We start from the raw sequence: 27,929 nt of genomic DNA, 5'->3' as shown, positions 1-27,929 counted from the left end.
ACGCTAAGATTAATCCTAACTCGAGTTAGGACGAGTAACCCTTCCCAACTTTGGAGGGTTCAATGCTTCCTATGTATTTGGATATGGAAGTTAAGTCCTAAAATTATTCCTAGGTTAGGAAGAGTTTGGTGAAATTGACGGCAGGGGTGTCAGTCAGAAGCCATTGAACTTGTAACTGCTGGGTAGTCAGGGACTTTATCCAAGTTTAGTGGCAGGAGAGGGATCACCTTAAGGAGATGCAACTTTCAACAAAAAAATAATCAGTAACCTAAAAAACAATCCACTTGGAGAACTTTGCATAGCAATGGACAAAAAATTAACCATTGTGTACCATTTACTTATTATTTATTGTAAGAGAATAAATGGATTAACAGAAAAATTATATATAGAAAACAGTAATTCTTATATACGCACATATTGTTCCCTAATCATTAATTGTTTTAAACTTATAACATCTTAATACACATTTTCTTTTTTTTAAAGCCACTGTTTAACAGGGAGGGGGAAATATTTGCTATATCCAATTAATAACTTTCCAAATGAATATTTTCAACGATAAGCAAAAACACAAAAACTATGTACAACTCTGCAGTGGTCACATTACAAGCTCCAGCTATCTAGCTGGGTTCCCCGCGAGTCTGTTTTAATTCTTTACAAAAAGTGTGGACCCGAAAACAAAAGAAGTTCACATGTAGTGTAGGGACTTGAAATATTTTGTGCACTTACACACGTCCACACAGTGTTATTTACAGTGTTGAAGGATAGGATTTTCCTTAAGATTATAGAACAAAGAAATGTCCACATAGTGACTGCAACACAGAGCTGTGTTTGGTGCGTGTGGGCACAATCGCAGCACAACCTAACCCTCCTACCCTGAGTCCATTTGCACGGTTCACTGATCATTTATGGTTGGGTACACTTTGATACAAGGGTACAGCTATAGTGTGTGCACAACGTCTATGATCAAGAGCGAGGACTGTTGAATGGTTTCTATTGGTCATTCAAGACAAAGAGATGTATACATGGCAAGATGAAATATGCACTTCAATCAACACACTTCAAACACTTCGGTTTGGGGCACACTTCAGTGTTGGGTATGTAGGTCACAGCAAATGAACAGCAAATAATAGTTGGGTATATTTTACTTCATAATCCATTGTAACTTAACATGCAATCCATCGACACATCCAACCAGTCACTGGAAAATGAACTTTATTGGTTATTGGTCAAATAACTCCTTTGAAACCCCCAATCTTGATGAACAAAATAAACCCGCAAACCGAACCCCAGTATATAACCAAATGCCTGCATCACAAGGCATTTATTTTAGTTTCCGCTACAAGTGTATATAAAACCTTGCTCTATGGTACAACAGAGCAGTGTTTTGACTAAAACTTACTTTTGGTCATGAATGAGGTTGGGTTTAATTAGTATAGCACCCTAGCTCCATGGTGGGTAACTTTGGTTCGATGGGGAATGCTACGGTGTGGGTATCAGTCTAGACACATATTTTCTCACAAGTTATTACAAACTTATTCCTCTAACAATGCAAGTGAGTGGTATTTACGCAGATGTATTTTATTGTTATGTAATACATATCGTCACATTCAATGATAAACTGGCCATAATAAGCAAAGGCCAATCTCTGCGTGCTTGTGAGTTCACACATGTTTGGCAGGGAACCAGCTATAAGTAACACATTTTACATTGAGTTTTGGTTGGTAAACTATTCCTGCCACATCACTTTTTTTTAATATGGCTAACATTTTGGATAAAAGCCTGCTTAACTTCACCACCATTTACTCACTTCAGCCTATATTTAGGAAACACGTTTTGTACAATCTCCGCTTGACTTTTAGGATCACAGCTATTTCTGAAACATCTTGTTTTTATTTCATTCACAGTAATTTTTATTGCATTGTGGTGCTGACAATTGGTGGAGTTCCTCTACATTGACATTGAGTTAAATACCCTGCACACTGGTTTTAATTTCCTATATATATATATATAAATGTTAATTCATTGGAACTATTTGCTCAATATGTATCCACGCGGTTAATGTTTAGGTAAATTGACATAATTTTTTAACTGGCCTGGCTGTTCTAAAACTTTTTTAAACAACAATTTTGCGAACATGAGAGTACTCTCGTTTTGTTAACTTCCCTTAATTATTATTTTGATAACGGCCATGTTGTAGGATATTCACTGGATTTATGGGAACGAGTTGGTTGTTCTGAAATTTCACAGAACTGCTGAAGTACAGAACACGCTCATCAAGTTTCTTCGCAGAAAAAAAAATAAGCGGGGCACCAGTCACAAACAGAACACATGGCATCGTACTTTGGTTGGTAACCACTTTCTACTTAGCAAACTTCTTTCCATGCTAAGTAATTTTGTTGAACTTAAAAGTGGTTCAATGAAATTCAGACATGGCCCATTCTCAAAATGAGAATGTTGATGCAAAGTAAAATCATGACAACAAAATTGAGAACAGATCGAACCGGGTCGCTTCGACTTCCATGAATTTGACGGAGTATTAAACTAACTCTCTCCGTAGATTGAGTCAATCAACTCGGCATACTGCTTGGTTACTATCGGTCGTTTCAGTTTCAGCGTCGGACCTGCAAAGTAGAAAAAGCATTTCATCCAGTTATTATTACTACTTATGGTTCATTATTAAAGATACGCTGCAATACAGCGGCTTCAAGCTGAAAGGTACAGTTCACAAAAACAGTAATTAAAATTTTATTAAAAACATTACTTAGAAATAAATTATTCAGAAATAAATCAAAATGCTCTTAAAAAATTGTGACAAACATTAATAAGTACAGTATAAGCAGAATATTACCAATACCCACAAAAATAAATTATTTAGAAACAAAAATTAAAAGGCTCTGAAATAAGAGTCCATTGCTTGTACTACCTAGGGACTGACAACAAAATAATATCTCAGTCAACAAATAAATAAATACATGGGCAAATGAAGGATGTCAAGTGAAGCATATTACATCAATATAAATGACAAGGAGTGGGTTTCACAAAGAGTTAAGACTAGTCTTATCTTGAGTTAGGACGAGTTACACGACCTAACTTTGGACTAGCCTTAAGTTTGAAATATCTCCTAAGACTAGTCCCAAGTTAGGACTTGTCCTAACTCTTTTTGAAATCGACCAAAGGATCTTTATGTGGCATACAAATAGTTACATGTACATGTATATATCAAACAGCCATGTATCATTACATATGAATCTGTCAATACAGTTATTTCACAGGGTAAGAAAAAGCAGTTACAAAACATTCAAATTACAAATACGATAAAATGATTGTACAAGGTAAAACCTGCTGACAGTAACCCCCACTGGGTTACCAAATAACAATCAATAATAGACAGGATATTTATAAAGAATCTTTAAAGGCAGTGGACACTATTGGTAATTACTCAAAATAATTATCGGCATAAAACCTTTCTTGGTGCCGAGTAATGGGGAGAGGTTGATGGTATCAAACATTGTGAGAAACGGCACCCTCTGAAGTACCATAGTTTTTGAGAAAGAAATTATTTTCCACGAATTTGATTTTGAGACCTCAGATTTAGAACTTTAGGTCTCGAAATCAACCATCTAAACGCACACAACTTCGTGTGACAAGGGTGCCTTTTTTCTTTCATTATGAAAGAAATGGAAAGCGAGATACGGAAAAAAATGCCAACTAAATCACAATCAAGTGGATCTCCTTTAACTACTGCCAGCATAAACCGAACAAAGAAATAATAAAGTAACTTAACTGAAAACAAACTTTGTGTAAACCATACACAACAAAAAAACGTCTTACCTAATTCTCCGCCAGCGACTGTGAAATCCTTTCTGAGTATCTTCCACTTCTGTACCATCTGGGCTCTGGACGCAGCCTGCTTATTGTAGGCGTCGATGCCCTTCTGGATGTGCTGTGAGATCTTCTCGTCTGTCTCTGCCTCAGCGACCGTCTTGGCCTCACTGCCGAGTTTCTTACAGATGGCTAGGGCTTCCCCATTCAAATCCTCCGTGGACTCCTGGCTCGCTTCGTTGATTTTAACCTACGAAACACACACATACAAATACATTCTTAAATATGAGGACATGTGGCTCGCTTCGTCTATTTTAACCTACGAAACACACACATACAAACACATTCTTAAATATGAGTACATGTGGCGTGTCATGGCCGAGCGGTTTAGAGCACCGGATTCAAGCTCTGGTGTTTGATCAGGAGAGTGTGGGTTCAAATTTCAGTTGTGACACTTGCTACGTAAAGTTGGGGAGGTAGTGCTTTCTGCTCTACTGGCCACGCTTCGGACTGATGATACCCAAGCCTACATCGGCATGGACTGTAAAAGGGGTAACCCTGTTTCAGCTCTAGAAAAGGCCTTCAGGCCTTGTGTTCGGCGACTTGCATACAAAAAAATTTAGAAAAAAGAAAGAAAGTTTCTAAGGTGTACCTTCAATGTTACAATGATCGAGAGGAACTTGCGCTGGTCACCAATCAACATACAGTTACTCAGTATAGCAGTCTCATTCAGGATGGAGTCCTCGATGGGTACCGGTGGTACATTCTCACCGCCTGCTGTGATGATTAACTCTGTGAAGATACAAAAAACAAGGCGTTTAGTGACATTGTTGGTACAGAGACAAGGTGGGTATCCTATTGGCCCGATTTCATAGAGCTGCTTAAAGGGTCTGGGTACTTTTTGTAGGACAAAAAACACAAATTCCACAGATTAACATTAGCCTTGCACAGTTTGAAGATAATGATGGTAGAAAGCTTCCCTGAAACTATTACTTGCTGAGGTACTGTAGTTTTTGAGAAATGAGTAAAACAATGTCATGAAAATAATTTTTGTCTCGGCGATCATGAGACGAAAAATTATTTTAGCATGTAATAACGTATTTTCATGACATTGTTTTACTCATTCGTCAAAAACTACAGCACCTCAGCAACTAATATTTTAAGGTACGCTTTCTACCATCATCATCTTCAAAGGGTGTAAGTTTAATGTAAATCTGTGGACATTGTGTTTTGTGTTACAAAAAGTACCCAAATCCTTTAAGTAGAAACAAAACTATGCTTAAACCAATATCAGATTAAGGTTACCAGGGGTCGATTTCACAAAGAGTTAGGACTAGTCCTAACTTAGGACTAGTCCTAGGAGATATACAAATTGCATGGATAGTCCTAGAACGAGTAACTGGTCCTAACTCTAGATAAGACTAGTCCTAACTCTTTGTGAAATCCACCCCAGTATCATTAGTAACATCGTACGACAATAAAACAGTGGCACATATTTGACCTTACTCACCTGTGTTCATCCATAATAATAATATTGTACAATTGAGATCATTTTTTTTTAACTGAGTATAACTATACAAATCTCATCTCTGTTAAAACTAATAACAAGAACTATGGACACTTAAAGACGGTGGACACTATTGGTAATTGTCAAAGGCCGGTCTTCTCACTTGGTGTATCACAACATATACATAAAATAACAAACCTGTGAAAATTTGAGCTCAATCGGTCATCGAAGTTGCAAGATAATAATGAAAGAAAAAACACCATTGTCACACAAAGTTGTGTGCGTTTGGATGGTTGATTTCAAGACCTCAAGTTCTAAACTTGAGGTCTCGAAATCAAATTGGTGGAAAATTACTTTCTCAAAAACTACGTCACTTCAGAGAGAGCCGTTTCTTATAATGTTTTGTACTATCAACCTCTCCCCATTACTCATTACCAAGTGAGGTTTCATGACAATAATTATTTTGAGTAATTACCAATAGTGTCCACTGCCTTTAATGTACACTAGTATTGACAAACTTCAACGCTTATACATGGGGCATAAATATTATCACACCAGTCACTGGGCCATTTATTTCAATCCTTTTAAACCATTTCAGCTCCCTGGGATTATACAGCCAGTCCTGCCAAGGTACTAGACTCGCACGTAGAGCTAAATCAACCAAAACAACCAACTCTGCGTTCAAGGAAGGGTACCCCTGGGTGAAGAAAAGCAATTAAAGTTAATTGCGTCTTGCTCAAGGACACATGTGTCATGACATGGGACCAATTTCATAGAGCTGCTACTAAGCAGAAAATGTTGATCAACAACTCTCTGCTAAGCACAAATGAGCAGGATACCAGTCACAAATTGTACCAGTGACATGGTTGTTTGGCTGGAAACCTTATTACAGTAAGCATTATTTGGTTGTGCTTATAGTTAGTTTTGTGCTTAAGCAGCTCTATGAAATTGGGCCCAGGGTTTCAAACCCAGGCCCCGATGACTTGCCACCAGAACTAGTGCATCCGGCTGCACTCTCAGGGCAAGGTTAGGGCAAGGTCAATCAATTTCCTGTGGTAAACATGAATCACAATGTCAACCTTCAGATGGCAGTAACTTAGTTACTTGGACACCATATCTCTCGTTGAAAGCATATTTTGATGCCTTATTTTAAAACTCTACATGAAGGGAAGTCATTAACCCTGGTCAAATTAACAAATTCGTCAGATTGTTTGTCCCCATCCTGTGTTTGTCACCCACTGTCATGCCAAACTGGCCTCTGAGCTGGTTTTGTAACCCACTTGACTAAAATAATTAAGTCTCACTCAGTGCTGGTGTGGCAGGAGATTCGGTTCTCCCCCCCCATAAAACATTACCTTTGATTCATCCCGTAATACAGAGGCACCCTTTGTCGAGACTCTACTGGCCCGACACTAAAGTTACTGGCCTTATGGGCTTGTGGTCCAGTTATGAGTTTACTGGCCTGCCAGGTTTAGTGGAATCTTACCTTTGATTCTGCCTGTAAAATAGAGGAACCATTTGTCACGAGTCCACTGGCCGACGCTAAAGTTACTGGCCAACACTAAAGTTACTGGCCTTATGGGCCTGTGGTCCAGTCATGAGTTTACTGGCCTGACAGGTTTAGTGGAATCTTACCTTTGATTCTGCCTGTGATATAGAGGAACCCTTTGTCGTCCACATAGCCGAGATCACCAGAATGTAACCATCCGTCTTCATCTAAGGTTTCTCTGGTCTTCTCCTCCATGTTGAGGTAACCCATGAACACATGGCGTCCGTTGTAGCACACCTACAAATGCAATACAACACAATGATTGAAGAAAGTGCCATTCACAGGACAGCAATGTAACTGGGATCCCTTGCTTAAAGGCAGTGGACACTATTAGTAATTACTCAAAATAATTATTGGCATGAAATCTTTCTTGGTGTCGAGTAATGGGGAGAGGTTGATGGTATAAAATACTGTGAGAAACGGCTCCCTCTGAAGTGCCATAGTTTTCGAGAAAGAAGTAATTTTCCACAAATTTGATTTTGAGACCTCAGATTTAGAACTTGAGGTCTCGAAATCAACCATCTAAACGCACACAACTTCGTGTGACAAGAGTTATTTTTCTTTCATTATTATCTCGCAACTTCGATGACCGATTGAGCTCAAATTTTCACAGGTTTGTTATTTTATGCGTATGTTGAGATACACCAACTGTGAAGGCTAGTCTTCGACAATTACCCATAGCGTCCACTGCCTTTAATTTTAGCATGGTTGTAAATTGTATCAATGTTTGACAAGACTTTGCAAGAGAACTTGGACCGTATAACAAAATTGATGTCCTTTCACGCAAGGTACACTTTGAAAAATTTTACAAGTATGATACAATTTAGCAAGGGACCCATGCTAAGTTGCTCTCGTGTGAAAGGGGCTCAAGGCCAGGGACACCCAAGTACAATGTAAGTAAGTAAGTAAGTAAGATAGATTGAAGATTGTGAGAGTCATCTTACCTCACCGATCCCATCCTTGTCTGGATCATGAATCTTAGTCTCAGCTCCGGCAAGACACTGACCAGCACTTCCCATCTTGTAGCAGTCCGGCATCGAAATGGTGTGTGGACCTACGACAGTCAATATTCAGTCAATATCACTCAAACGTTTGTGACAATGTCGACTTGAAAGTCAGTGGAGATCAGGGCCCAATTTCATGAAGGTGTTTAGCAGATAATGCTGCCCAGCAAATTTCTTTGCTAAGCAAGAAAGGAGTGGGAAATGGTGGCAGAAGTATATCTGTTTCTGCTAGGCAGAATTTTTCTTTGCTAAGCAAAATGTTGTGCTTACAGGCTTTGTGACATTGGGCCCATGTTGACTTGAAAGTCCTTGGAGATCAGGGCCCAATTTCATGGAGCTGCTTAAGCACAACAAGTAGCTAAGCACAACAAAATTATGCTAACCAGAATACGGTCACCAGCCAAAATGCCACTTCTCGTGTGCAATACGTGATTGGTAACCTGAGTAAGTATTTCATTGAGTACAAGAGCTGACCTACAAGTATACATGGTGTAGGCTTTAATATACATTTCAGGCTACATAATTAAAGTTTCCCTGTTTTTTTTCAAGGGCAAACAAAAAATCAGAAATCTGACTCAAATTGGAAGAACATCATGCCTGAAATTTGAAAAGAAAGTTGAATTTTTGTTAATTACCTGAGCTTTCACTCATGCCATATATGTCATAGACTGGTATGTTGATACTCAAGAAGTAGTTGAGTGTATCTGTGGCTATGGGTGCGCCCGCCGAGAAGGTCAGAAAACACCTGTCTAGTCCAAGAGCCTGACGAACCTGTCAATCAATTAGAAAAAAAAACCTGTCAATTTCAAATCTCAGTAAAGCATGATCTGTTTACAAGCCAACAAAATCTAACAAAACATGCGGCTGGATTTTGAATGGTTTGGGGTTGTAGGAAGAAACTAAGAATAAATTGTAAACTTCTGGGTACAACCATTTGTAAATCTCTTTTGTGTGAGTGTTGGCTCTGAGCAGAGCCGTGTGGTCTCGACAATACAAAAAGTATACTCTGCTAGTTTGGGGTTGGTTAGGGTCAATGCACAGGAACAACAGGGAATATGCAAATGGACAGTTTGTTTGTTCTAATGCAGGGCTTGCCCATACATGTAGCTTTCTTAATTGACTGTAATTAATTTCATGTAACTGTCTTCAACGCCTTTTCTGTTAATTTTGGCGCTATATAAATGTTTTCTGATTCTGATTGTTCTAATGATCAGCAAAATAGTCAACGCACCTTTCTGAAGACCAGTAGATTTGCCAATGTCCATCCCCATGGTAACGGTTCACTGTAACAAACACAAGAACAATCCTTTATCAAAATCACATAAGCTACAATGCTTTTTTTTTTAAAGAGAAACACAACAAATAATACCAATGGAACATTCAGAAAAAGAGAAAAAAATAAAAAAATAAAAGATGAATTCATTCACCTTGAAATCCAACATCAACATGACCACACAGCACAAAGCTCAAGACAACTACACACACGTTCATTTTGAGACATCTTTCCTCGTGCATAATACCCTCACCAATCTAATCTACAGTGACTCATAGTCAACAATTCCTCCTGTTTTTTTTATAATGGTGATACATCAAAAATATATGCCCCTAAAAAGACAGGCCTAGAATACACAGAGGCCATGCCCTGGTCTAGGCCTTGGTTAGTGCCCCTTCAAAAGTTTCCCAAAAACTTTGATATTTCCCAATGGAAGTGCCCTTAACAAAATGAAAATGGTCTTGCCCTCTCAAAGATGAAATTCCAGGTCTAAAAAGGACTATAAACAACCTTTTTTAAACAGCCTAATTTCAACAAGGATACCCGGCTTCTTTTCCATGTGAGCTCATTATTTCAAAGTTGACATCTGAAGCCAACACGGATAATGGGTTTCCAAAGCTTACTTTCCATCTATTAAAAAGCTTACTTTTCATCTATTAAAAAGCTTACTTTTCATCTATTAAATCATTGCGGTACCCGCATGCTTCACCAAATTTAAGCTCTGCCACGTCATCTGATTCAAATAAAATTCAATTACATTCATTGCGTAAACACTCATCAGCCTAATGTTACATCTGCATGACATGCCGCTAAACAAAATACATGAACAAATTGACAATAGTGTGCAGCTCCTCCACATGTTATTAACATAATACAATTAACGTAAATTATGCAGGATTTTTACAATACTAGATATGCAACAGTAACACATTATACAGTAAAAAAAGGTGCAAAACAGTGCATGCTACGAACATTTTCAGTCGAAAGAGATTTTAAATCTCCTTCTGGTTTGGTGACTATATTATAGTCATCTTCACGTATACCTTATCACTCCCCAAAAATATTGCCACCAGCCCTGGTTGGACTGCATTGCACTAAATTGTAAACAATGAAACGGACAAATTAAGGAAAAAAAGTACTTTAATTATAAATACAATCCATAAATTTACATATTTAAGATTTTCAAAATCAATAAATTCACAATGTTCACAAAATATTATATCATAGATATTATATTAATGAATAGGGTAGATGGCCTTAGCTTTCGATCCAAACCGGACCTTCTTCAGAGGCATAAAACAAGTACAAACAAACACATATCCATTTATAGAAAAATATCTTATATATTTATCGATATTAAATTAAATATTAATATTAAATACAAATGTTTTCCGGATTTCCCCCCAAAACCCAAGAGAAAACCACATTCGTGATAACCTTTTACAATAATTTTAGGGGTTGAACAAAGAATTGACTAGAGTGGGATTCGAACCAACGACCTCCGGATTAACGTGCCGGCTCTCTACCAACTGAGCTATCTGGCCCTATGTTGGCAGTGTCCCTATTTTGTCAATATCTTTGTTAGGGGTTGCTGAACCTTTTACAAATGACATCTTTGGAAAAAGACAAACCAAGGTTTAAAAATGACTCACCGTTTCTCCAGGGCAGCATGTCCCCTGAGCCCGATATCCTTAGCCCAGTCACCTATCCTCTTCTTGAAGCCCGTATTACTAGCTCCGATGGATTTCATTTTCTCTTGAATCTTTTCCCACACTCTTGGCACTCCTATGAAGCCGGTCGGTCTGACTTCCTTCAGTGTATTGACTAACGTACCCTATTGAAGAAAACATTTTTTGCACATCAGCGACCGATTTCAAAAAGAGCCAAGATTGATTTTAACTGCAAATCAATCATAGTTTCTTAGTTAAGTGTGATGTCACGATACAAACCACCATGGTAATACCATGGAGCAATAATTGCTCCATGGTAATACTGACAATTTGTCTTGCGATGAACTTTATTGTGAAATTCACCCTAGGGTCCAACTTCATATAGCTGCTTTTATAAAGCAGAATTTTATGCTTGACATCTTTCTTCTACGTAAAACTAAGCAGGATACCTGTCACAGATTGTACATGTGGCATGGTGTTTTAGCTGGTAACCTTATTTTGGTAAGCATAATTTTAGAGTTGAAACCAACGGTTATTTTCAGAACCACCCCAACTCACTTAGAGATTATCATTACATGGTGTTACCGCAAACCTTAACTATATCAGATTTCCACCATGAAAAGTTCAAAAAATCCTACTATAGCATAATTTTGTTGTGCTTAGCTACTTTTTGTGCTTTAAGCAGCTCTATGAAATTGGGCCCTGAACAAGTTTTGACCAGAAGACACTGACTGACTTTGAAAGTGGGACATTATCATTCAATTAAAATAAAAACTGTTTGGTGTTCTGGCTGATAACCTATCTTTGCTTAGCAACAGTTGTTTATGCTAAGCAAGTTTTTGTGATAAAATAAGGCCCAGGGCTATATTTCATGTAGCTGCTTAAGCAGAAAATTTAGCTAAGCACAACAAAATTACACTTAAAAGAATAATGTTAACAGCCAAAATACCACACCACATGTATATGTATAAGTATATCCTACTTATTTTTGCCGAGCAGGGAATCTTTAGAGTATGTCAAATTGGTAAACAATATTTATTGATCTTTCATATGTGAGGCCTGTGAACACATGATATCACATATCCTACAGTGATTTATTTATTTAGGAATCACATTAAAGTTTGGACTTAAGATAAAAACAGTATGGTTTGATTTGAACTTTGCCCATCAAATAATAATGATTTGTGCAGCGTGCACTCATTGATTTGTGGACTTTGTTTAGACTGTGCTTGTCTCGCACGTATTCGAACATTGAGACCCGTTTAAATGGGCCCTTGTCGGGACATTCCGATCTTATCCAAGTCCAAACATGTTGGTGTGAAGTGACTAAATAGGAGTGGAGGGTGTTGGTTGAGTGAGGTCTAAGCTTGGGCGATATCGATTTATTTTATTCACGATATATCGCCGACAATATATCGCGATACTCGATATAATCGCGATTATTGAAATTTGACATCATCAGTCTTCAAACTCCAAGTGAAAGTTGTAGAAGAGACAGTCATAGCATAAGAGAGGTGTTCTAATGACCTATTCTTCTGGTTTTACTCCAAACCTATGGGGTGCAAGATGTCTCAGCTAGCAAATACATCGCGATATTTAATCGATATTGCGATATTTAATCGATATTGCGATATATCGCGATTATCGCGATTATCGCGATATATTGCGATATATCGCAATATATCGATATTTTGATTAAAACCAAATCCATCCGATATCGAAATCGTTTCCAAATTAATATCGCGATATTCGATAATATCGTGATATCGCCCAAGCTTAGTGAGGTCAACTAAGGGGGAAAATCAAAATTCCTGAGTTTTTAATCAACGCTGGAAAAATTAAAAACAGTTTGTAGCCTCACATTGTCCGCAATTTTAACAATAGTTGATAATGTATGGGCGTGTCTAAGACGGCGACTTCGGCTACAGCTACGGCTAGATCAGCCTGTATGCCAGTGTTCAAGATCTAACCATAAGTAGCTGTAAGGGACCTGGCCCATGGGTGAGACTCTGGAAGTCTTCCCAACATTGCCCGCTATTGTTCGATAGTAATGTGCGCGGCGCGGAGCAAGGCATCGCGATAGTTGAGCGATAATGAATAACAACGTCGTGCGCAAAGACTAGTCTGGTACGCGCAGCCAGAAACTCACCTTGAGGGCGTCGTGTTGGGCAAAATAAACGGCTCCACAGGTAACCAGAGGGATGTAGATGTCGAACAGCTGAGCGAGTACATGAGACACCGGTAGATAGCTGACTACCAACTCGCAGCCTTGCTTCAGGTGGGCAGCTTTGGCGCAGCTTTTCGCTTGCCACAAAAACTGCAAATGCAATAAAACACGCTATGAAAATCACAATACCAAATGGTTCACATCTAAGCTTAAGACTTAACACAATGGAACAAAGGTCCCCATAATGTTTTTCTTTGTTTTAAAACTGGGTTCCCACAACCTGTGTGTGCTAAAGACATGGTGGACAGGCATGACAATAGACCGATCCAGTAGGCTCCGCCCACGACGCACGTGTGAGCAAGAACATGTGGGGCTCTCCAATGCCTTTCTGCACAACTCTGCCGCGCGCGCCAAGCATACGCGCACGCATGTCGGACCTTAGAGTCAGACCTTCGTTGCGTTGTGATTGGTTAATACGTAATGGGGCGGAGCTTAATGGGTCGGTCTATTGACCCTTAGAAGATAGTAGGACAACTTTGGTATGGGTGTTCAGCCTATTTGAAAATAGTGTTGCTGATTTACAAAACAAATTGGAAATCAGACTGAAGTAGGAAGAACATCATCCATGCTTTAAGCTAACCTGAAAATCCTTCATGTATATTTCGTTGCCCTGGTGTCCCTTGAAATTTTCCAGCACAAATTACTTCTCTTAAGGAATTATCACCCACTAGTGAACAGTGCTTTTAATACATAACTTTGTTCTTGAAGGGGCACAGCAGATAAAAGTTTTATTTGAACTTTGCAAATGGCACAACAGCAAAATTACAGGGCACCACGGCAATTGCTGTGGTTGCAGTGGGTTAATTCAAAGCCTGACTTGACCATTACTCACCCCATCATGGCTGACCATGACCCCTTTGGGGTTACCCGTTGTTCCTGATGTGTAGATAAGCGTACAGCAATGATTGGGCGCCTGAGAGTTGATGATGTCATCCAGGTCAGCGTCCGGAACGTCCTGACCGATTTCCATAAATTCTGACCACTGCAAAGAATACAATAAAGTAATTAATGCATCAACACGTTACAATTTCTTTGGTTTGCTGGCAGTACTTTAATTGAATGTTAATTTTTGTTTTTATTCCAGCTTGATGGTTTTTAAAATTGTTCTTTGGTACCAGTTTTATTTTGGCTTTTAAAAGTCAGCTGAAAGTGCAAGTGCATTTCATTAAATTGCTTGGTATAAGTTTCTAATAGCACTCCCCACTAACTCTTAAAATAAAAGCAAGTACTCGGATGTCAGACAAACAAGTCCAATTTTACTAACATAATATTCTAGAGATCATCCTAAGGGGATACGACTTAAAATAGTTTATTTCATTTATTCTGGTAGTGAGGCCAAAGACTCCCAGAAAAGCAAACCTAAACATTGTGTACTAGCCAAGAGCCCAATGGAGAGTAGACAAGGAAGGAAGTTTCAGTTGTAGAAATTCGGGAAGAAAACCAGAGAAAAAATTCCAGGGAAAAACCCACGCAATCAGAAAGAGAATGATAACACAATCCATGAAGTGCACCGACATGATTCGAACCGGGGTCCTAGAGGTGGAAGGTGGGGAAGGACACCACTATGCCAACCCGAACACCCCTAGTTACAAAACAATATTATAACATAACATAACAATTAAAATTGATCTTTTCCATCAAGATCATAGCGCACTTTAAAGCAATCAAAATGGAAAAAGGCGAGTCTTTAGAACTTTACAAAATGCAGGTAGAGTAACAGATTCCCTAATGGCAGTAGGGAGATGGTTCCAAACCATTGGCCCAGCTACAGAAAGCTTTTTGACATAGAACTTTGGTTGCTCGGGGAAAATACAAGTGACTGATGCCTAATGTTACACTAGACTTACTGTGTATACATTATCTCTCTTCTCTTCCAGTTTGCCCGAGTATTGTACAATTGCCTTGAGGTGCGGAAGCTTGTCCCAAACTTTCAGGATCTTGTTCAGATGTGTCTTATTCTCCACCACGATGACGTTGGCCTGGCAATTATCAGCGACGTACTGGCAAGCCTCAGCTGAATTGGTTGTGTAAATACCTGTTCCTAGACCGCTGGAAATTATAAAGACATTCCATTTTATTTTCATCACATTTCATTTTACTTTTATCACATTTCCTGGCCCACAGGTTAAATTGCATGTGATCTATGTTCTACGGCAATTTACGTATAGAATTAAAACAACAAATATAATTAATTTGAAAACAAATGTTACCCAAGTGTGGTACATGTAAGTTAATACAAATATCAAGTCATAAATGACAGGCGGAACTGACTGAGAAAAAAAAAGAAGCCCCATCTTGTCAAAACCAGTGTTCAGTTTTTAATAACAAACCCCCAAATTATAATAACACAATAACCTTGAATTCTTAACAATATGAAAGTGAAATGCAAATGGAGACAGGTTGTACGGCTAATTGCACAAGTTGAGTGTGTGATTTACAGCAGTTATCAGTAAACATTTGTTCAAAGAGGTTTCACAGAATCCAAACACAATTGTGTGCGGTCCATGTAAATATGATTTTAAATGTTACTCTTTCAAGAACATGGACCATATTTCATAAATCTGACGCGCACGAAAAAATTAGCTAAACGTATACGGGATTCGCTTAGCAGAAATAGTTTACCAGCCAAAATACCCCACATTGTACTTAAGTCATTCCTGGTTCCCTGCAAATTTACCAACTTACCCAGCAAACATTGAGCCCATGGAGCAGATGAACCATTCCGGAGAGTTGAATCCAATTATACCAACGCCATGGTAACGTTCAAGACCAAGCTGGCAGAAACAAAAATGATGAATGTAAATTGCAAACGGCTGTTGTGATGTACTTTTTACAAACCTAAATGACTTACAAATGCAAACCTTTGTTATTGTCTGACATTAAGGCAAACATTACGAATATGTATTATATATAGGATTGGTAAGAATAAAAAAACGGTTGCACAATTTGAGGCTCAGAGAATTAACAAGCTTTAAAGGAACACGTTGCCTTGGATCGGTCGAGTTGGTCTTTGAAAAGCTTTTGAAACCGTTTGTTATAAAATGCATAATGATTAGAAAGATGATGATTGGTTTTTATAGGAAAACCGTGCAATTTTGAGTGATACTTGTGTGGATCATTATATTCTACTTTTAAAATATCTTTCTAATCATATGCATTTTATAACAAACGGTTTCAAACGCTTGTCATAGACCAACTGGACCGATCCAAGGCAACGCGTTTCTTTAACTGTCTGATACACAGTGAACTCCATACAGGATTATCCTGTAAAAGTTAGACAGGATTAGTAACGATAAACAACATCATTTTTGAATTTTAGTCTGAAGGCTCATTGATTATGAAATTCAGTTTTTCCTTTACATTGTAGAAAACTGCATCTGAAAAACCTTAACAATAAACAGCTGGTATTGGCTTTTACAACCAAAATTATGGACAATGTGTTTACATGCTGAAACTTGTGCATGATGGTTTTTCACTATTCTCTCTTGACTCACGCAACGCATTAAGCCAAAATTGTCACTGGTTTGTTATTTCATGTACTCACACAAAACAAGAACACTGTACGCACACTGTACTGTATATTACCTTGAGAAATCCCTTGGCAGCACTGCGTACATCGCTGTAATACTCCGTATAAGTCCATTTCATCCACACGCCATTTCTCTTCGTAGCCAACGCAGTATTATTTGGGAAATTCTTCACAGCTCTCGCAATTGCCGAATGCACCGTCTCTGTGGGTATCTCTTTATTGGTATCGGAGATCCGAGATTTAACCGCACCACCCGCCTTAGTGGTCCAAAGACAGTCTGCGGGTGCAAGCTCGCCTGAAAAAGACACAAAACACTTTAATTAACCCTTTTATACCAGGTTTACTTTAGTGATCAATTATAATATGGACACACTAATTGTCATCAATTTTATTGCAAATGACAACCCCCCCCCCCCAGGGCACTAATACGGTTATTGTAAAATGTGATTTAAAAGAACTAGCTATTATTATTACTATCATTTACCATCCTTGTAAAATGTTTTCGGAAGGAGCGGTTTGATGTCTTCGACATCTGCCACCTCTTCTGCTGCATCGTCGACTGCCTCTTCTACCTTCTCCTCCACTGTCTCTGCCACCGCCTCATCTACTGCAGTCCCATCTTGGGCTTCTTCCTGGTTTGTGTCTACGTGACTCACGTCACCGTTAGCAACTTCACCGTTAGCAACTTCACCGTTAGCAACTTCATTGTTAGCACTTGCACTATGCAGAGATAAGAAAAGATAACACACTATAAGCAAGAATCAATTATACACAACGAAAGCTCTTACAGATGCAGGCCAGGAATTTTCGTCTTCCAGAGGGCAAGGTCATTTTCATATTGCCAAGGGCACTTCCGTCTGGGTTTCGTTAAGACTTTGGAAGAGATGACAAGATTCAGACGTCATTTTCTAAACCTTTGCTCTTGCTTGGGCTTCATCATTAATCATGAAACAGTGTACATTTTGCATAATGTTTCCTACATCAAACAAGCAAATACCAGAGCAGGGTGTCATAAACCTGTACAAGCAGAAAAGTCTGATTAGAAAACTACCAGGCTAAGTAAGAAATGACCCAGATACAACCCAGATACAACCCAGCAATGGTAACTCATGTAACTGTATGATATTCTGGCTGGTAACCTACTTTTGCTAAGCAAACATTTGTGGGTGCTACAATAAGCAAGTGTTTGGGCTTACAGGCTTCATGAAGTTTGGCCCAGAGCCCAAGCCAAGGGTTTGGAAAAAGCACCATATAATTTTCATGTTTCACACATGCCCCCACGCAATCAACAAAACTGTTTGTGAATTGGCTTCATTCAACGGGCGAAACTTACCTCTTTTCTGGTGATAAGACGTCATCAGCATTGGGCAAGGTGGTATCTGCTGATACTACAGAGGAGTTGATGGTATCATTAGGATCGTAAGGTGCGTCTACATCTGCCATTGTAAGGGATAGTCCTGCAAAGGATGAACCAACAAAAACAAGTGTAAGTGTATTTCACAGGTTCGCAAGAAAATAAGGCAGGCTTGGGCGTTCACCAAGAATTCGCATTGTTACCTCATTCATTTTCATTCAGTAAGCACTGTGTGCTTATAAATGGTTGGCAGCACATAAGAAAATTGAATCTCGTACAGTAACTAGCCGGTTTGTTAAGCGGCTGCTCTATAAAAATGGGCCCTGCTGTCAGATGTAAAAATTATGATTTAACAATTTCTAGTTGTTTAGATACATTGTTTTTAAATTGTAACTTCTGATTTGCACCTGAAGACAGGGTCAAATTTGGGTCATGTTTGTGTAACATTATTTTTTTTTTCCCCAAAACCTTTGGGATTATGTATCGATTGTTAAAATCCATAATGTATAGTTCATGAGTTTAACATTTTTAAGTTTGTACCTCAACACACAATGACATTCATCAAGAACATTTTCCAGTTTATGGTCTGTTTATGCATTCATTCAGACTAGACAAAAAAAGTACAAAAAACATAATAGGTTTTCGGGCACTGGCATACTCAGTTATCAAGTTGTCTACCGTATACAAAACACTTCTGTTCCAAAACACCTATAAATCAAGTAAAAAAGTAGAATAACTGATTGTACAGGTACCTGTATTTACATTCAATGATGCATAATAAATATTACTGGTATATCCGGTGGGTACTTGCATATATCCCTATCCCGCATTTATACTCACCCACTGATGAACTATATAGTTTTCAAAATTAAACCTATCTAAGGTACATTGTATGTATCTACGCTGTCAGCACAAAGCTTGTTACAATACAGACTGGTAGCACTGGCCCAAAATTCTGGAAGTTTTCCGTTTTTGGTTTTGCATAACACTGCAGGGCTTGATAAGTTGTAGCTCAAAATGTTAACCATGTTTGCATATTTTTTAACAAAGAACACAACCTAAATTAGTTGAAAAAGCACCAAGAGATGATCCTAATCTCCTTTTGGTAGGCATATGTACTTCAACAACACCAAACACAATTGAAAGATACTTGTCAGATATCACGATGAGAGATTTGATTAAATTTAGAAACACAAGATCACCAGGCTTGTCCTGTCAAGAGTTTACTAGCACGGCACACAATAACCACTGGCCTCAAACCAGTGGTCTAGTGTTAATTTTGAGCCCTCTATACGCTTACTTGGGGGAACAGTCTTTTCTAAAACACTAAACTTGGGACAATTTTGTGTCTGGTTTATAAAACGTAAGCTCTCTCTCAACTTAAAAACATTGATTTATTTTAATTTATATTTATTTATTTATAGATTGCTGTTATCACTACCAATCATGTAATTTTATAATACCATTGAACAACAGGCTTCTATTACTGTACCCTTGAACAGAGTTTAATTCCAAACTACACAGATTAACGTTTGAGAAGAGATATCTTTATTGACAAAGTTCGATACAGTATCTATTTTCTACCTCCATGGACACAGTAAATAGTCCAGGGGTGGATTTCACAAAGAGTAAGTACTAGTCCTAACTTAGGACTAGTCCTAAGAGATATCAAAAGCGTACAGCTAGTCCTAAGTTAGGACTAGTAACTCGTTCTAACTCGAGATAAGACTATTCCTAACTCTTTGTGAAATCCACAAATCTCCCTAATGTCATAGCCAATGGTGTTGGCAGGGCTCAAGTTTTAAACGGACCACAGCACGAGGGCAGTGGTTTAAATGACGGGCCAGTATTCATAATCTCAAAAGTTAAGACATGAAAAGATATTTTTTCAACATCTTTGTCTCAAAATAATAAGTCTCGCAAATATCTGTCAATCATGTGGTGTTGAGTATCACCCATAAAAACAAAAGAGGTTATCTTCTCTTACCTATGTAGTTAAAGGCAGTGGACACTATTTGGTAATTGCTCAAAATAATTATTACCACAAAACCTTACTCCGTAACAAGTAAAGGGGAGAGGTTGGTAGTATAAAACATTGTGAGAAGCAGCTCCCTCTGAAATGGAGCAGTTTTCGAGAAAGAAGTAATTTTCCAAGAGTTTGATTTAGAGACATCAAGTTTAGAATTTGAGGTCCCGAAATCAAGTGTCTGGAAACACAACTTCGTGTGACAAAGGTGCTTATTTCTTTCATAGTTATCTCGCAACTCCAATCGAGCTCAAATTTTCACAGGTTTGCTATTTTATGCATGTGTTGAGATACACAGCAAGTGAGAAGACTGGTCTTTGACATTTACCAATAGTGTCCACTGGCTTTAAGTCGTGTGTTGTTTTAAAAACTATGCAGTTAAGATTAGATAAGACTGTGTTCTCATATCCTGATTCTGAGCTACAAGTCCATCAGTCTTGTGGATTTTCCCCCATATTCGAGCCCTGGTGGGAGAATGCACAGTTTAATGGGTCTAACGTTTTGTTTCTTAACTTGTGTTATAAAACGGTAAAAGATAAACCTTGAAGCTAGTCAATAGATTTAATCACATAAATATCCGATGTTTTTATTTCTATTTAATTTATTTATGCTGGTACACCTTGAAAGCCGGTTCAGCAACTAACTGAAGATTGTGGTATGGAAGCTTAACTGGATAGTTTTGGCTCTATTTTAACATTGGTCTTTATGGCGACTACAGAGAGCCATATCAGACAGTGTCTGATTTACCGCATGTGCACACGCACGAATTGCATGCAACTTTTAAAAGCTCTTTGCCTTTATCTTTCTGGTTGCAATAAGGGAGGGTTACCTTATCGCAACTAGTATCTTTCCTAAATTCATTCATTTTGTACAATTCTTTTAAAGTTATAATATGCACAGATGCATGCAGGCCTAGAAATAACCCATGCACCAGATGCCGTGGTGCCCTATGCTTTTGCTGTGGTGCCCTTTGCAAAGTTACATTACATAAAACATTTTCCTCATATAAGTGCCCATTACCAGAGGAAATTTCCTGTGCAAAATACAAGGGAAAAGTTTCCGTTTGGCGCCACCACTTTTTCATTCGATATGAAATAATATAGTATCTAATTTACCTCAATGAGAGAACCCTTTTTGTAAAAATGAGTGAAAAGGTGGTGGCGCCATACGGAAAGTTATCCAATTCAAGACCTGTGCATGTGTGTGTTTTTTGTAAGCCGCAGTGACCGGACACAGATAAACAGCGCATCAAGTGGCTATCTTTAAACAACATAATGTTGTACGTAAAAAGTTGGTGACTTATTGGCACTCACTTGAACTGTTTTTAACTGTGGGCAGTTTGTTTGATTTGTTAACCGGAGATTTGTAAGGTCCAAAGACCAGCCTCGAACCAAGCCACAAATAAACAAACCTGGGCTTATCATGTTGTGATTCAGTACGATTCAGTACATACACCCACAATGCCTGATACTTCAAGAAGACAATGATGGTCATTGCCTTGGTGCCCTTGAAATGCTCTACAGTGGAAATTTACAATTGGAAAAGTTTCCGTATGGCGCCACCACTTTTTCATTCGATATGAAATAATACAGTATCTAATTTACCTCAATGAGATATCCCTTTTTTGTAAAAATGAGTGAAAAGGTGGTGGTGCCATACGGAAAGTTATCCTTACAGTTTCATCACAGGGTGAACTTTACAAAGTAGAAACATTTTCTACTTGGTAAAGATTTTAAAATGCCTTGGTGTCTTTGCCCTTTCAAAAACTAAGCATACATTAAATATTACAAGCCTGACCCACTATTTTCAGAATTTTTTTAAATAGTAATTTAATAAAAAAAAATTAAGAAAATGGTTAATTGTGGACAAATTCTGAGCAAAATAGACTGCTAAAAGTGCTGGTCGACTGACTGTACAAACAAGTCTACTCACTTGGCCAAAAAAAAAAGAGAGTAAAAATTGCAGAAATTGAAAAAGTAACTCTCTTCTATTGTAAGTATTTTTAGTCTCTCAATAAACATGGCTTTTTACTTAGTTGGACAGCAGTTGGACTATTAATTGTATTGTATGTTTATAGATCAAGTAGGCCTACATGTAAATGTGGCGCTGTACTTTTTTTTCTCAAAATTTTGACATAATGTCAAATGAATTTGCGGTTCGACTGCATATGTCAAAATATCGACAAAAAAGGGACTGCAAATAATCAACATTTTGAAAAAGGAGTTACTTTGAACAACATCTCCTCAGCATATATAGAGCAAGGTCTAAGTTTCCGGCTCTTACTTTTTATTTTAAGTATAGCCTGTTAGTTAGGCATATTAAGTGGCAAACGCAACAAAAATAAATTTGAAAAAATATGTAACAATATTATTGTCATTGTCCTTGAAATAAAAAAATTAAAAATAATTTCCAATGATTTTCTTCAATTTTCACATTTTCTTCATAATTAATAATTAATTATGAAGAAAATAATTTGTTTATTTTAAATTATTTTTTTTATTTTAAATTATTGTAAATTTCAACATTTCAAGTGTGCATTCACTGAGTGAGAAAGCGAAAGTTTTAATACATTCAGTATCCAACAAATGGCAAAATACAAAAACATGGCTATTGAGAAAGTGAAAGTACAAATGCAATATTCACGGGGAAAACACCCAAAAACACGCTCCAGCAAGACTATCTTTCAATATCACATTATGATAATGGTGGTATTCCGTACATCATGTACATTGTACATGCCGCGTGACCGGCTTTATGTTGTTCCGCTGAGCTAGCTCTCTGAGACCACGCACACGGTACGTTTGAGAAGCAGCAACAACAACAGCATCCACACAAATATCCTTCCCAAATTTTAACCATGGTGCTGTTTTACACATTCACAAGTCTATTCTACCAGTTAATTATTAATATCTTGTTCTTAACTATGCACTTACGGTTTTCGTTTAGTCGACACAGAATTCACACACCAACGGGTGTTTTTGGCTCTCTTTTTTACTCTAGCTCTAACAAACAGCGTCATCCATGGCATGCAGCCAAGGTCACTGAAATCGACTATCACGTGTTATCGTAGTAGCACGGAAAACGTCGTACCACAAACCCACGGTACGCCCACTTTGCGTCACTTATGGAAGGCGAAGAGGGCAAAACATGAAGAAACACCATAAAAAGGCGTATAAAGACACGTGACCGAACCGGTTATCGCATTTTTAAAGGTTTGAAACAGTTAAAGAATAATAGATTAATTTGTATATCAGTGGGCACATTTTCCGAATAAAATGGGCTTGAATGAAAGTGATCCACGTTTCCAGATGAAAATAATTAAAAATAGTGTGCATCAATTTCGCTCGATGCATCATCAATGTGCAAAAAAGAGAATAGAGGGCGCTATTTCGTAAACTAAGGCCCGCGTCAAAAGCTGGAAGGGGAAAGCTTTATAAGCACTCAAAACAGTCATGGGGACAATAATATAGCTCCATGTTGGCGTTCTTCTCTAACAAACAATGAAAAGGTTTACCAACAGTTATTGTTTCAACAAAAATTGTATAGGCTTATAAATGTTATTTTTATTGTTCAGTCGCTTGCGATATTAAATACTAAAGATTAAAACAAAAGAATATTACATGCATGGGGGAAAAAATCTAAATCCAAACCTGACCCGCTCTGTGAAAATGAGTCAGAGGTTGACATTTTCAAGAATTGAGTTATATGCATGGCTGAAAATAACACACCAGCAGCAGTAATTTGGTATATTATGTCTAATAATAGGGTGTATCGCGTTGCTGAGTTACTCCCATTTGAAATTAGTTAATACACAATTTTTGTGAAAAACGAATTACAAGTAAGGTGATGTTTTTAACTACCATTTCGCGCAAAAAGGATACAAATTAGACGTAAGTATGATCACAAAATTGTTGTATTCATAGCTTTATCGCTAAAAGTTGAAGTGTTCTAAAGGTTAACCATGCAAATAATTATAGATCTTTAAAATAAAATAAAATAAAAAAATAAAAGAATTGTTTAATTATTTTTATTTTCCCCATTAAACTGTCCATAACTTAATAATGCATTGGGCGACATCTGACTCATTTTCACAGAGTGGATCACATTATTAATATATTGAAACGCAAATTACTATAACTTGTGCATGTACATCGGAGACAGGATTAGCCAATGGATGGTAAATGAACAACCTCTTTTTTTATTTATGCCCGACACGTCATTTATTATTCTAAACAGAACAACCGCAGGCCTACACTTACATTATACCAAGAAAGGGGGAGGGTTAGGAGATGACTTTGAAACTAATAGAAAATAAATATATGTAAAGTGCATGGTAAGGGACAATTTAGACAAAATGCCAGCAGCTAATTTTAACAGTGTCGATAATAGGGTCTTGTCACACCATTCTTTCTCTCGGGTCACACGAGGCAACTTTTACAGGCAACTTGGGGGCAACCAACTGCAGTGCATGCTACTAGCACATGACTATTATTTGTCTTTAGTGCGATCCCCAAGAAAAATTATGTGAACATTCAAATGTGAATGGGTTCTCTTCTTTGAGGTTGCCTGCTCCAAAAATGTGTGTGCAAAAAATTGTCTCTTATTGAGAGAGTATGCGATCTCTAGCAACATTCACATAAACTATTATTACACTGGGAACAAAATTGCCTAAAATTGTCTCCAGCTGTGACATGGGCACACGTTCGCTCGCGTATCCACCTTGATTATTAGAGGATTGAACTTAAAGAACACTGCTGTTCACTGCGGAAGTTGGTCTGATTGTTGTTCAGTCTGTCGTACAGACGGTAGACTTCCTTCCGGACGAGATTGAACTCATCGACGGACCTGAGTGCGTCCTGTTGCATCCTCTCGCACCGCTCCTTCTGCAGCGTCACTTCCCGTGTCATACGGTACAACTCTCGCCTGCGGAGTCGCTCTACTTTCTTTGACGGGGAGCGAGCAGCGCTTGCTCTGTTGGTCAAAGTGTTGTCGTGTTTTGGATGCCCTGATTGATCGAAAGGTCTTGGGCTCATTTGTGGTTGCGTCTGGTGGTCTTTGGTAACTTGGCTGTTCTCGTTGTCAATGTCATCAACCTCCACATCTAAGGGTTTGTTGCTTAGTGGTTGCAGCACACCGAACTTCACTTGTGGAGGGATGTTGAAATCCGAAGACACAATCTTTTGACTACCAGTATCCTGTTTGCAATGCTTCCCTTCGAAACCATTGCTTTCCTGGATGTGCTGATCTTTACCATCACATTGCGTAATGATTTCTTTGTTGGTTTCATTGCTGTCTTCCAACCCGCGTTTGCCAAAGTCCTGACGATCTTCGTTCTCTTGAGTGTGTCCGTCCCCGGAGTCTGGTGTTAGGTTTACGGTTACCTCTAGTGTTGTAAGATTGTCTGTTTTGTCCAGGCTCACGGGTCTTTTTTCGGATCCCTCCTCTAATTCAACATCGTCTGCTTGATTGGAATTAGAACATGGCGAAGTCTCACTCATTTCAGATAAGGTTTCCTCATCTGAGTGTAGTGACTCTTTCAAGATATCGTGGGGTTTCTGAGAGGGGTCTTGTTTTGCTTCTCCTAACTTGGCGACAGCGTCGAGATCGTTCGCTCCATCCTCAAATGGTGTGGAGTCCGGCCTCTTAAAGATGTTTGATTTCTGCCGGTTCCTGAGGTTCATCGCTTCGACGAACGCAGCACTCGATGTCGTAGACTCTGATGAGGAGGTGTGCACGGTATGGTCACCGAGTTCTGGTTCTCCAAGTTGGCTATCTGAGTGGTATCCTTTTGCCTCTATAATGCGGGGAGCTTGACGAAGAGATAAACACAGAGGTGATAGAGACTCAATGAACTGTGTGTTCGTGCTGTGGCTCGCTGGTTTGTTTGCAGTGGTGAATACTGGACGGAATACTGGACGAAATAGACAGGTCTTCACACTATCAATTTCGTTGTCCAAAACTTCCTCCTCAGCGTCCCATTGTACAGTAGTCGGCTGCTGGACGATTGGTGTTGCCATCCATTCTTCTTCATCGAAGATAAATTTGTCTCTAGAGTTTTGATCTGAGGGTTTATCACTGACCCTTGTTTGACTTTCTGTGTTCTCATGGCTACCACCGAAGGGACAGTCTTTTGACTTTGGTTTGTTTTCCCTCTGCTCGTCAACCAATGTGGGCAGTAGGATAGAATACTCGGCATTGTTCGATAACACCTCAGAATCATCCTCTTGAATTGCGTCCACTGGAAACTCATTTGGGGTTTTTGAAGATTCTATGGATAGTATTACTATGTCTTCCTCCTCCTCATCCTCTGGATGGAAAGATGACTTAGGTGAGCAGACGTCAGCTGTGATGACATCGCAGTTGGCGCGCTCCCTGTTGATTGGTTGAGTGTCCCAACAACACTCATGTTCTATTGGGCATGAAGGAACAGTCTCAATGGATTGGCCACTTGATGCACTGGCGTAACACCCTTCCATTGCGTCTGATATGAGCTCTACAATAATCTCCGTGTTATGATTGCCGTCTACCAGTAACGGAAAATCGTCGGTTGTCTCCTGTTGAGCTTGTGTGGCGCCCTCTTGCGGTACCTGAATATCAACGGTCTCGATTTCGGCAGCTGACGACTGGTTGCATCTACTGCATCTACCAAGGGTCGAGTCAGACAAGAATTTTTCAGAAGTACATCGTTCCTCCTCTTCGATTGGAGCTGGTTTGGTTGAGGTCGAATTTATTGAACCGTCGGTGTTGCAAGGCGAGTCATCATCACTCAACAGCAGCGGGCATTCGAACGGCAGACCCTGAAAAGAAAATACATCGATGTAAATTTGTTGTTCAAAATGTCTTTGTGACAAACAATTTTCCCTTGGCCTTGCCGGTGTACCATGGAAATCTGTCCGCTGGAGATTGTGTCCCCCATGGTAAATTAACATGAGCTGGCGGAAGATGATTTAAAAGAGTGTGCTATATCAGTCAGAGGCCGCGGTTACAGAAAATCCTGTCACACCAGCAAGAACTCGTCATCAGGGCAAGGGGTTGACTTACGTCATTATTCGGCAAAGTCCATAGGTAAGGACATGAACGCCAACTAATTATATAGTGTCTTGCTCACAACCCTTACCCTTATATAGTGTCTTGCTCACAACACAGCCCAGTTGTACTCCTTTTCCGGAGATTGGGGTATCCGAGGTTAGGTCTAGGGTGGACCTAGCCCAGGCTGGACACCTCATTGCATACAACCATGGCGTCCCATCCAGGCTAACATGTCATGGACCCCCAAAAACAGAACCCTGAGATTTCAGCAGGGGAGGCTAAAGCGTGTTATGGAAAACTTTATCATTTCTCAACGCCTGATTCTGTGTTGTGATGCCTCCCCTCTTCGTGCGGTCACTTGAACGTACCTCAACAATACGAACTGAACTGGAACTTGATTGACACGATGGTGTTCCAATCTCTTGCTGTTGGTCCTTATCAATCTTAGATAAATCTTCATCTTCTCCGTTCGACCCCACCTCTTCTCTCGACGTATCTTCACTCAGCATAATTGGCCGATACTCAAGACTTTCGACCCCGTCACGGTTGATCGGGCTCTCTGATCGGGATGTTTGCCACGTGGAAGTCATTAGGTTTCTCAACCCGAACTCTAGTCAGTCACTGAACATTCTTCAGGTAGAATGTTGAGTTGTAATCTCAGTGTTATCGTCAGTTATAAAACGTCTGTAATTTTCAACCATTGATCTCTACTACTTTTTAACCATGAAATTGATGATTCCATGAAATAATTTTAGGGCACGCATGGATGCACGAAGATAGTGAGGCATTCGATTGGTATCAACGCGCGGACGCAGATGCACCTTTTGATGCCCGCGTGCAGCGCAATGTGGTGGACAAACAGTGTGAGTTCAACGCTGAGTTTTATAGCAACATCATTCCAGTGGTTCAATAAAAAAAAATCAAACGTGTATTTCATAT

General features: G+C 38.9%; 3 protein-coding genes across 3 annotated transcripts in view; all 3 read right to left on the bottom strand.

Annotated features, from left to right (window-relative positions):
* Positions 1–27,929, bottom strand: part of LOC139941387 (uncharacterized) — a 64,097-nt gene that overhangs the window by 24,529 nt on the left and 11,639 nt on the right. The window lies entirely within an intron of this gene.
* On the bottom strand, positions 1,554–23,036 carry LOC139941384 (long-chain-fatty-acid--CoA ligase ACSBG2-like). The gene is made up of 17 exons (XM_071937848.1): positions 22,895–23,036; positions 17,915–18,038; positions 17,066–17,301; positions 16,638–16,876; positions 15,738–15,826; positions 14,900–15,101; positions 13,885–14,034; positions 12,975–13,142; positions 10,808–10,989; positions 10,199–10,249; positions 9,114–9,165; positions 8,518–8,653; positions 7,823–7,932; positions 6,965–7,115; positions 4,475–4,614; positions 3,832–4,072; positions 1,554–2,621 (listed from the first exon to the last, which is right to left on the bottom strand). Exons 2-17 carry the CDS (start codon positions 18,022–18,024, stop codon positions 2,542–2,544), a joined length of 2,337 nt encoding a protein of 778 aa, XP_071793949.1. The 5' UTR covers positions 18,025–18,038; positions 22,895–23,036; the 3' UTR covers positions 1,554–2,541.
* LOC139941385 (uncharacterized) lies at positions 23,920–27,771 on the bottom strand. The gene is made up of 2 exons (XM_071937849.1): positions 27,359–27,771; positions 23,920–26,758 (listed from the first exon to the last, which is right to left on the bottom strand). Exons 1-2 carry the CDS (start codon positions 27,578–27,580, stop codon positions 24,689–24,691), a joined length of 2,292 nt encoding a protein of 763 aa, XP_071793950.1. The 5' UTR covers positions 27,581–27,771; the 3' UTR covers positions 23,920–24,688.

This window comes from Asterias amurensis, chromosome 9, assembly GCF_032118995.1.
Source record: "Asterias amurensis chromosome 9, ASM3211899v1".
NCBI lineage: Eukaryota > Metazoa > Echinodermata > Asteroidea > Forcipulatida > Asteriidae > Asterias > Asterias amurensis.
The sequence above is the reverse complement of the archived record's forward strand: the minus strand, read 5'-3'. Positions and strand labels throughout refer to the sequence as shown.